Below are 11,832 nucleotides of genomic sequence, written 5' to 3'. Positions count from 1 at the left end.
AGGACTTGGCTTGTTCTGTAAACTAGAGACTACATGTGAAAACCTGTGTGTGACAGTCGTTCAAGGACTTAATTAAATTCGCGAATAAATTCGAAAAGAAAAGAAGAATAGCCCATATTATTATTATTGTGGATATGTATTAGTTGAAACAGGTTCTTTTGGTTCTGTTTTAAAAACTATTTCTGGTGATAAGAAGAATCAAAGTTGAATTCCAGGGAGGACTGAACTCGGAATTAAGAGTTTGATAGGGGTTGATTTTAAAGCTTTGTGGCGCGACTGCTCTGTGTTTTTATAGGACAATTCTATGTTATTTTTAAAAGGACTATTCGGTGTTATTTCACAAAGGTTCGTGTATTTTTAGTGTCTAGAAAGTTATATATTCTGGAAATAAACATTGGGATTTGACTTCAATCCATAAAAACTATATTTCAAAATTGGATAACATATTTAAATCAGTTTACATTTCGTAACAATTATGTTCGTCGTTTTAGACCCAAGATGCTTTAATATGTTCGTGGTTTATTTTCTCGGATTATTGACTGTGTTGGTTGAAAGTTATCCTACCGGTGCTCCACCCAACTCGTGTGGTAACCTGTTGCCACATCATCATGGAACTTCGCCCCAGGAAACACAAGCACCTTATACGTTCTATCTTGAGGGTAACACATATACCCCACAAACCTCTTTAGTCGGTAAGTTCCTTTCACACACAAATGTATCACTTATATTCTGCTTCCTGTAAACTAAGGGAGTTAAAATTATTTCATTTTACTTTTGGGGGACGATATTTATTGTAGTATTTGGAAATAACATGTATATAATTGTAGTATAGGGTGACTCAAAAAACCAGAACCCATACAAATTTTATTAAATCCTATAACAAAGGTCCTGCAAATTTAACGAAACTTCAGTTTGTGTACGCTCATTCCCCAAAGTTTCAGTTATCCGGGTGGCTTTGCACAAAAGTCGTGTATTTTCCAAATATACCCCAAATGGTCTCCACGGCATTGGAAACAAAGTTGCATGCGTCAGGAAAAATTGTTAATTACTCGAACACATTCTTCTTTGGGGATTTCCCTGATTATGTCAATGATAATGTGTACCAGAACAACCCTCTAGCGATTAATGAACTGAAGGCAGCAATCATAGCAAAAATCACATTGTATTTGAAAATATGTGTAGGCCTATAATTCTAATTATAGCAACGTAATCCGCAACGGAATCACAAACTTTCCGATTTTTTTTTAAACGTCCTTGTTTAGTACGCACCTTTGTGAGACCAGCTCGTGGTTGTTTAATGTCTGCTTCCTGTTGAATGTTAGGGAATCATCAAAGCTAAAGCCACCCATATAAACCATGTTATATAATTAATTATATTATGAAATGCCACCTGCCGACACGCCTATTCAGAAACTTGCGTGGATATGGGGAGGGGAATAAACCCGAAAGATACATTTCCAACACGTCATGCTTGAATTTTCCCGAAAAGGGTTCTTCTAACAAATAGATTTCAGTAAATATTTTATTTTTTGGTTTGGTTATATATTATTATGTACAAACAGACTAAATGCACAACATGTAGAACAGTCTATATGATAACAGGTGAAATGGAAATGAAATGGGGTTTTACGTCCTAGCCAACTGTTCTGCCCCGACTGGGCTTATTAAGACGGACATACGTACGACATGCAGTGTGTTATAAGGGAAATTTTGCATGGACAGCGGCACTACGACCTACTCTTATATCGAAATTCCAACTGCCAAGGGATTTTTTACGTACACAGGAACTAGGTTTTTCGTCCCATCCGAATGACTATACGTTGTCCTTTGCCAACATGTACAACATGTATAACAGACTAATATGTACGATAAGAGATGAAAGTCTATCATGAGATTATATAACTAACCCTCCAGGCTAATGTACAATATGTAATTACATTTTGATTGATTATGTGTATATTCTCATTAGGCGTAAACATGAAGTCTTTAATAAAAAGATTTATAATTTTACTTTTCGGGTTTTTCTCCATCACAATATTCCAAAACGGTAACGCGGTTCCATCTCAATAATGGCGTTATCTTTAGACGAATACGTCTCAAGGAAGAGAGATAGTCATCCCACAAAATAATCAACTAACAAAATCCAATGAACTTCTTTACAGACGTAAATCTAAAATGTTTAGCCATTTACATGCCTGTGTCTCTTCAGCAAACATGTCACGTCACTATATGCTTATGATTCTAGATAACGATAATATTATCTTTTCTTCCGGGAACCACGGTGGCTCAGTGGGTAAGGTGCTGGCTCGCTAACCCAGAGTTCCTTGTCAGGGTGCAGGCCAACGGAGGTTCTAGCAAGGAATAGCGTCTAGTCGTTCGGGTGGGACGAAAAAACGGCCACGTGTGTACATTAGCGTTTGCTGTCTGGGCAAAAAAATAACATTTGGAATTCAGTTGCTGTCCGAGCAAAATTCTCCCCATAGCACATTGTAGGACGTTAAACCCTATTTTAATATTTCATTCATTTATCTTTTCCTTCAGTTTCTGTATTTGGTAGTCCAGATTTTCTAGCCTTCATGATACAAGGACGTCGTAGTGATACGGGAGCGCCAGTTGGAATGTTTGTAAAAATTCCCACCAATACTAAATATATATCATGTGATACAGAACAAGATACTGTTACCCATAGCAACCCGACGCCCAGAAATATCACACAGTTTATATGGATGCCACCAAAAGAAAATGTCGGAGAAATTATTTTCAAGTAAGTGTAGATGAATATATGTAACCCGTAAATGAGCTAAATCTCTAACTCAATATTTTCCATAATATTCGAAATTAAAAACACGAATTAGAATTCAGTATTGATCCATTTCAATCAATATTGATGTTGTTATCTTGCCGTGGAAATATGGGATCCTAATATCCAATATTTAAGACACAATTTACATTTTATAATCAGTACACGAGGCGTATTTCCTATGGTTTTGGGTATCATTTTGTAATATAGAAGTAATTAGTAAAGGGTGATTCACAAACGACAAAATAATAATAAAAAACGTAAACGACTGCCGTTCAATTTGAACTGTCACGTATTTCACCAAACATAATTGATTAGAAATTACAATATTTTTTTTCAAAAATCGATAATAAATCACTTCACATTAAGCATTCATATTATATTAATTCGTGCTTTTAGAACCATTTTCGTTTATTTCAAGGTTCCAAAAAATTACGCCTTTTAATTTAGCTGTTGAGTCGTGGTAGTCGAGTGTTAAGAGCACTAACCGCTCCAACATGGATTGGGGGGGGGGAGAAGGAGCCTGCGAGTATGGTTGGCTCCGTGGGCCTCTAAATAAATGAATGTCTCACGTAGCCTAATATTTACTTTGCAGGGGTAGTGTGGCCAGAAGTAAATCTTTATATTGGGGTGTTCTAGAATCTAAACCTATAAAATACAGTAAAACAGCACCCACAGGTTAGTTTAAACAGATCTATTCGTTCTGGGACGATATAATTAATCAAACTAGAATATAACCCGTTGATTAGATGATTGAAATAAAGACCCACCGAGCAGGCTCTATAGAAATGAAATGGGGTTTAACGTCCTACTGTTCTGCTCCGACTGGTCAGCGGCATTATCTCATACTCATATCGAATTCCAACTGTCAAGGGATCTTTTACGTGCACGCCAATGTATACACGGGACTTCGGTTTTTCGTTCCATCCGAACGACTAGTTAGGGGTCCTTGTCGGGGTCTCCGTCCTGCATCAATGACAAGGGGAAACCACGTCTGAAAATCCCGATAAACTTTCTCGGCCAATACGGGAGAGGACATTATACTTAAGTTTATATTCTTACTGTACATATAACGACGAAAACCCACCAATTTCTGATAAGAGGTTTGCGAGAAACAGTCACTTTTTCTTCTCCCTTGCACCTTTAGTAAACACCCGTACAATACAATATAAACACTTGAATTTAGGGCATAAGTCAAAGACATGCTCTTCCAACCAGTCGGATTTACTTATATAGGCTTGACAGACTGAAGCCTAGGTCCAATCTGTTTCATAGAGGTATTGTGAAAGCCTTCTTATTTGTAGAGGCCTAGCGTATACTCACTGCTGATGAGTATATATATTTTTGACACGCATCCTCGGAGTTCTAGTTGTTCGGGTGGAATATTCTAGGCCTTATCCTCATTTAAATATGACAATTCTCTTAACGTTGTGTTCGGTATTTCATTCCATCCGAACGACTATACATTGTCCCTTGCTAGCCCCCCCCCCCCCACATCCCCGCCCGTTCTAAACCACTGACAAGGGGGGAACCACGCTGAAAAATCCAGATGATGCAGGGATCGAACACGGGGCCTCCACCGTGGTTCCCGATATTACAGTAAGAGTATTGAAACATTGCATGTAATAAAGTACAAGGGTACAAGGTACTCAATCCAGAAAGTTGTGTTATAATGAAGTGATATACTTCTACATCTAAATGTCATTCAAGGGTAATAACATTGTAATTGTTTTTTTTATGAAACCTATATATTTATATTTTCAGGTGGATCGGGTTCGTCAAGACCAACTTACACCAGTTTATCGTCCATATTAATAATTATGACAATGTTTATCTCCAGCTTGTTAACATTTTAATAAATTATAGAAACTAAATACAGCTTAATCCAGAAAATCTGGTGCTTATTCTGGATCTGTGGGTTTGTGACGGGTGATGTCCTTCTACCGAAAGAGCCGTATTAGGACCATGAATTGATGCTATGCAATAGAAAATAGTAGTAAATACCACGTATTATATAATTTTGTAAAATATATTGTTTTGGTCATTTTAATTGACCAAAGTGAATTTTGGCCCTATATGGTTTATTGCCGTTACGACCACATCTCAATAGTAATATGACTTGGTAAATACCCATTCACATAGTGCAGTAATAGTAAATACTAGTAATATTACTTATATTACATTGTGCAGTAATAGTAATATTACTTATATCATGTGATGCAGTAATAGTAAATACTAGTAATATCACTTATATCATGTGATGCAGTAATAGTAAATACTAGTAATATCACTTATATCACTTGGTAGTAGTAATATTGCTTATATCTTTATGTGAGACATTATGAATACCAAATGTAGTTGTTAAAGTTGAAAAATGTATATATACACTAAAATGTAAAAATATTTATTTTATTTCAAATAAACCATGTCAAAATACCAACCAATTACTACAGATCAACATATTATTGAAGTACTGGTAATAAGTACATCAGTCCATTGAAAGCAGCTAAACCCATTCATTAATGCTAGGTTCCCACTATCATGATTCAAGCTATGATTGAAATCGGGTGGGGGGGGTAATAAAATTGAACCATATTTTAGTCTCGAAATGACCTAGTTTGTGTCGAGTTGATGTTAATCCCCCACCTCTCTTTCTCTTGGTTGAAATCGTGGGGTAATCGTGGTGATCCTATCAGTTCTCATCATATATTGTGGCCAGTCGTAGCAATTGTGTTGATGGTATGGAAACGTATCCAAACGTATCGATTGGCCCATCCTATCGTAACGCATCGCACGACAGTGGCAACCTAGCATTAGATGAAGTATTAATTGGTTGATCTGATTTGTTATTGCAATTTGTTTGAACACACAATCGATTTCATCTCAAAATAAGCTTTATCATGTGTCATCAGGCAAAACATATCACACAGCAAAATCCAAGCAAATGTGCATTTTAGACCCAGCATAAAGAAGGAGTGCCATTTTAATTCGTTTACAGGATGGATGTAAAGATGGCGATGTATATGACACACCTGTGGCTCATAATTGCTTTCGACCCATCTCACCTGGAAAAAACTCATGCAATCAATTACTGATTCATTTTCTAATGCGAAAAATGTAATCACAAATTGCAGTAACATGAGGCAAGTGTTGATGTGGCCATGGGATGATGTTACTCTCTCAAATCTCAATAGTGGCTGTGGTATTAAAAGGACTTAGTTTACTTCTCCTTGGGTTCACTTCACTAAGGGGTGTAAGTATAAAAATAAAGATGTATATTTTTCACTGAGAAATTTCAAATTATGGTCGACTCCACATGATATTTGATGACAACGTTGACATTTAGTGTTGTTTAAAACACAATTTACTACATAAACCCAGTTTTTCTTTACAAATTTTTGGATCTTTTCCGAATTTTATAACAATAAAATTCATGTATCTAAACTCTTTTTGTAGGCCTTTACAAATTTGTGGATCTCTTCCTAACTTTATAAAAATAACATTCACATATCTAAATGATTCTTGTAGGTCTTTAAAATTTGTGGATCTCTTCCTAACTTTATAATAATAACATTCACATATCTAAACTCTGCAGGCCTGGTAATCTGTCATCTTGGTTTTTCTTTACAAATTTCTGGACCTCTTCCTAGCTTGAAATTAATAACATTCACGTTTCTAAACTCTTCTTGTAGGCCTCGTAATCTGTCATCTTAAAATAAGATATTTCTGTCTCGTTCACTGAAAAAAAAAAAAACCCATTTCTTAAAAAAAAGTTGCCAACAAAAATAACACAAGAGACAAACAGACGATAATATTCACGAGGGTTCTGTGTAAAGGAACTTAAAATGTTGGAATTTCTAACGTCCCATTGCGTTATTTTAGTACAATAGGAATCCTTTACAAACTACAATACTGTGAAAGCTGAATCCCTAAAAGTGATATCATCCAAAAATAATTCAATTCTGTTCAGTATTAAAAAGATATGTTGAATTGAAATTTCATCTATGCTGCTCGCTATGTTATAGTTATAAGCCTGTCGCCATTTGGTTGTATAAAAAAAATTCCAATTATTGCTTTTACTATGAAACATGTAAATTTGAAATTTCTGTTTATTGGAGTAAAGGGGTGGGGGGTCAGATGTGCGTTACAAATCACCATCGAATCCCTGATTTTTCTAAATTTTCTCAGATCGTCCTAAACATATATCTTGTGTCGGCCACTGATACTTTTAGCAATATAAAACAGCCCTTGTAGTCTTATATATCTGTCCACTTTGGGTCTATTTGTAGAGCAGTAACATGACTATTTGTAATACTACCTCAACTGTTTTATTCCTTCAGGGCTATTTATCTACGTCATTAACCTTACGTATTAGTAATTATTAAAAACATTGAACATTGATCAATTTGATAAAAACTGATACTGACGACAAGTTAGGTCATTAAATACAATTTCATTACCTGCTAGCTTAAAATAAAACAGGTTTTGTGTGTGTATTTTTTTTTTGTTAATTATTACCTATGTATCAAAGAGGAAGTACACTACACCTACAAGGAAAGGTATATGGATTAACATCTAGTCCACATCACAGTACCTCTATCTTAAAATAACTAGCTAGACCTCTTCAATTTAAATTATTTCAATGGCATTCAGTAATTGAACTGGAATATACAGGTGACAATTCTATGGAATACAATTACCGTTTATTCCTAAGCGAAGTTTCTACCAGGCCTGATTATGACTAGAGAAGCCTAGTTGAAACGTCGCTCAGTAATAAGCAGTAATTGTATTCCATAGAATTGTCACCTGTATACTCTTCAATTTAACACTAAACTAAGATTGTTGGTTTCATTGGATTTTATATATGCTGATTTGTTTTGGGGAACGATGATCTGTCTTTCTTGAACATTTTTCGATAATGGATGAAGCCAGTGTTAACATACATGTACCAGTATAAACAATTTTGTATCCATGTTTGACAAAGTAAGTGGAGTGGAATGGAAGGCTGAGGCTATACTTCTAGTCCCTAGGGCGAAATGAAAGACTGAGGCCAAACCTCTAGTCCCTGTGTTGGAATGAAAGGCCAAGGCTGTACTTCTTGTTCCTGGGGCGGAATCAACGACTGAGGCCATAACTTTCATTTTTTCATACAATCCAATGCCTGCCTCTTATTGTTTGTTGATTTGATGTTCAACGATATTCAACATAAAAGATCCCCTTTAAATGACATGTTCTCTATAATACATACCAATACCATTATCAGCCAAAGATTTACCAGTTTTTAATATTAATATTTCATCATTGATTGTATTAATTACTGGATCATTTGTCTACAATAAAAAAAATTATATAAAAATAAAAGATAATCAAACATTATATTACCTAAACTGGAGGAAAGGTGAGGAGAGGAGGAAGGGTGAGGACAGGAGGATAGGTGAGGAGAGGAGAGAAAGAAGGGTGAGGAGGAAGGGTAAGGAGAGGAGGATGTGTGAGGTGAGGAGGAAGGGTGTGGAGAGGAGGATGTGTGAGAAGAGGAGGATGGGTGAGGAGAGGAGGGTGGGTGAGGAGGATGGGTGAGGAGAGGAGGAAGGGTGAGGACAGGAGGATGGGCGAGGAGAGGAGAGGAGAGGAAGAAGGGTGAGGAGGAAGGGTAAGGAGAGCAGGATGTATGAGAAGAGTAGGGTGGGTGAGGAGGATGGGTGAGGAGAGGAGGAAGGGTGTGGACAGGAGGAAGGGTGTGGACAGGAGGGTGGGTGAGGAGGATGGGTGAGGAGAGGAGAGGCAGAAGGGTGAGGAGGAAGGGTAAGGAGAGGAGGATGTATGAGAAGAGTAGGGTGGGTGAGGAGGATGGGTGAGGAGAGGAGGAAGGGTGTGGACAGGAGGAAGGGTGTGGACAGGAGGAAGGGTGTGGAGAGGAGGGTGGGTGAGGAGGATGGGTGAGGAGAGGAGGAAGGGTGAGGAGAGGAGGAAGAATGAGGAGAGGATGTGTGAGAAGAGGAGGGTGGGTGAGGAGAGGTGGATGGATGAGGAGAGGAGGGTGGGTGAGGAGAGCAGGAAGGGTGAGGAGAGGAGGAGGGGTAAGGAGAGTAGGAGGGGTGAGGAGAGTAGGATGGGTGAGGAGAGGAGGAGGGGTGGGGAGAGGAGGAAGGGTGAGGAGAGGAGGAAAGGTGGGGAGAGGAGGAAGGGCGAGGAGAGGAGGAAGGGTGTGGAGAGGAGGATGGGTGAGGAGAGGAGCAATGGGATGGTTTTAAAGTCTTATAAACAGACAGCAGCATTTATGCCTTATCAAATTCCAACTGTCAAGGGTTCTTTTAGGTGCAGTCAATGCGTACACGGGGGGGGGGGGAGACCTCAGGTCAGCCTCGGAACGACGGGCAGCATTCTGTTCGTACTATCCCAGGATATGACTGTGTATATATTCACACCAAGAGGCCAGTATTCGATGTGACGATGTGACCACTTTTAAGATATGATCACTCATACAACTAAATCTAGAGTGATTTGAAAGCTTTAATTTACAATGTTCAGGACAGGAAAATACACCAAATGTGGTGTTTCCCCCTTTCTTTAATCAATAATCAACAAATTGTAAGTGAGTTTATGAACCCCTACCACTATCCCAAAACTGAGTAAGAATTAACCCTTCAAAAGAGGAAACTATTTGGGTCTTGCTCTGGTGTATTGGGGTGAATATTACCTTAAATCCAAATGGTTTATGAGATATCTTCAAGGTATCTGTAAAACAAACAAATGTAATAAATTATTTTAAAATTCTGTGTCTGTGCATGCAGGAAATCATATGGAGAAAAGCTGGGCGAAAAATAACACAATTATATTATGTACTATCAATGTTAGGTTTTTTGTCATTCAATGACGTGTCTGTAAAAAAACAATAATCAACGATCCAATAGCCCACTGATATAACAAGCCAATGTGTCTTATTGCCACAATGACCTGCCTTTTACAGATACCCATTACTCCAGTTTTACATCAAATCATGATCAGTTTCAGATGGAATTTGAATTTGATTGGTTGAAATATGTTTGTGTAAAATGTGAGTATTTATCTTACCATATTTGTATTTTTTAAAAGGTGGAGGTAACTCTGTTCTATTTGGTATGTCTGTAATTAAAATAAATACCATATTCATTATCATTAAATCAACATAGATCAATAAGTTAATCCAATAAGTTATAAACTGCTGATTGAAGTGCACATGTTTGCAAGTGAATGGATAATACCTTGGGCCAAACCATGCTCCGTACTGCCCTGGGGTTGCATCTAGACACTCAGGTTAGACAACTGGGCAATTTGCTGATTTGTTCGAATAGGTTAGGCAGAAAGGTTAAATTACTGATTGAGGTGTATAGGGTAGACAGACAGCATTGAATTACTTTTTCATTGACAAAACTAATAAACCTTGTAAAAATCTTGTTGACTTGGATTTAAAAATGAAAATATTTGAAATATCAGAGGATCTGGCTTGTCTAACCTCTGAATTACACACACATCAACCATAATCTGACCAAATGAAATGAAATGAAATGAAATAGGGTTTAACTTCCTACTCCGACTGTTCTAATGAAGACGGGCAAATGCCATACAGTGTGCTGTGAGGGCAATTTTGCATGGACAGTGGTGATATGGCCTATTCTTATATAGAATTCCAACTGTTACGGGTTCTTAATCTTTTACATGCATGCCAACATCTACACAGGACCTCGGCATATACGTTGCCCCTTGCCATCCCCTCCCCCGTTCTGCACCAGGGGGAACCACTCCGTAAAATCCTGTTGAACTTTCTCAGCCAAAGCTCATCTGGGATCGAACACAGGACCTCCTGGTTAGCGAGCCAACGTCTTACTCAGTGAGCAACCGTAGCAGCGTATAAAAGAAAATTTTACTAGATTAGAAGGCAACAATATACCATTGTTTATCATGTCTATGAAAGTCCCAACTTGTTGACTGGAATCCACATCACGATATACGATATGTTTTATATTCCGATGTTCAAATGATCGAATAAGTCTAATGGTTAATGTGATATTTGACATAATTATAATGCCGAGTAACTGATTAAATGCCAAATGCCTTGAAATGGTCCCTTAAAAATTGTCTTCGCCTGTTTGTTTCGGTCATGGAACGTCTCCGTTACCGGTATGTTATGCGTCGAATTTGTCTGAAGGCAACATCAATCAATGTTTCCACAGAAACACGAATTTAGAACATTTTAAACGGCACACATAATTCATTTACAAATGAATACACAGAAATAGACACGTGAAGAAAATTCTACTTTTACTTTGTTTTTAGGCCATATTTGGATTTTCATATTGAGAACAAACGAAACGAAACAATATCAAAACCTGGCTCAACAAATCTGTACCTTTTGTTTATAAAACAGAAATAGTGTTTGGGCTCAAAAATGAACAGTTAACGATAATTATTTATACTTTAATGAATGAAAATATCAATAGTGATGTTGCGTTTCGGTATATGCTAGATAGGCAGCATTGTCCAGCCACAATCACCAAACGCGTATAAACACATTTGCAGGTCCCCTTAAAATCTGCAAAATACGCAAACGCAATATAATTAAAACTAAATAACATTACCGTACATTTATTTGGTTGACAACGCCATTAACATATTTCATGAAACCGCGTTCTTGGCCGACGGGACCCAATCATAATGTGTCTTTATGGGCAATAATCGGATTAAGAGGCATGACATAATTTTGGAACCTGTTGATTTTTGCCGCATTTAAGGCATCTGTGACATTCATATAGGAGCACAGTTTGTGTCACTGGCGTACACAATGATCTTGATATAAAAAACACGGTTGGAAATAAATATTATTTGTTTTGCGGGCCATTAAAACTTATTTTATTTAGCAGGATGGTACGTTTAATTGCGATTTGCGATACGGGGTCTAAGCATAGCTGTTTCATCATGGACCTTTACATTATAAGGTCCATGGTGTCATGAACTCAAACTTCCGATACCCTAGTGCTGAAGGAAACATCGGGTGC

General features: G+C 37.5%; 1 protein-coding gene and 1 long non-coding RNA gene across 2 annotated transcripts; one reads left to right on the top strand and one right to left on the bottom strand.

Moving 5' to 3' along the window:
* LOC126832283 (uncharacterized) lies at nucleotides 1–5,236 on the top strand. The gene is made up of 4 exons (XR_007684643.2): nucleotides 1–692; nucleotides 2,542–2,764; nucleotides 3,396–3,478; nucleotides 4,565–5,236. It is a non-coding gene; the product is annotated as an uncharacterized LOC126832283 (long non-coding RNA).
* Nucleotides 5,227–11,164, bottom strand: LOC126832282 (UPF0538 protein C2orf76 homolog). The gene is made up of 5 exons (XM_050563011.2): nucleotides 10,728–11,164; nucleotides 9,872–9,922; nucleotides 9,498–9,535; nucleotides 8,049–8,130; nucleotides 5,227–6,538 (listed from the first exon to the last, which is right to left on the bottom strand). Exons 1-5 carry the CDS (start codon nucleotides 10,852–10,854, stop codon nucleotides 6,468–6,470), a joined length of 369 nt encoding a protein of 122 aa, XP_050418968.1. The 5' UTR covers nucleotides 10,855–11,164; the 3' UTR covers nucleotides 5,227–6,467.
* Between the last annotated feature and the right edge of the window lie 668 nt (nucleotides 11,165–11,832).

Source organism: Patella vulgata, chromosome 9, assembly GCF_932274485.2.
Source record: "Patella vulgata chromosome 9, xgPatVulg1.2, whole genome shotgun sequence".
NCBI lineage: Eukaryota > Metazoa > Mollusca > Gastropoda > Patellidae > Patella > Patella vulgata.
Note: the sequence above shows the minus strand (reverse complement) of the source record. Positions and strands in the feature narration are given on the sequence as shown.

Bases quoted from the DNA above. Each gene is read 5' to 3' on its own strand.
- LOC126832282 (XM_050563011.2), bottom strand. From the start codon at position 10,854: ATGTCAAATATCACATTAACCATTAGACTTATTCGATCATTTGAACAT. The intron at 9,923-10,727 runs GTATATTGTTGC...TTTTAATTACAG, and splicing joins CATAGACATGATAAACAATG to ACATACCAAATAGAACAGAG. The intron at 6,539-8,048 runs GTATGTATTATA...TTTTTTTTTCAG, and splicing joins TTTGGCTGATAATGGTATTG to TGAACGAGACAGAAATATCT.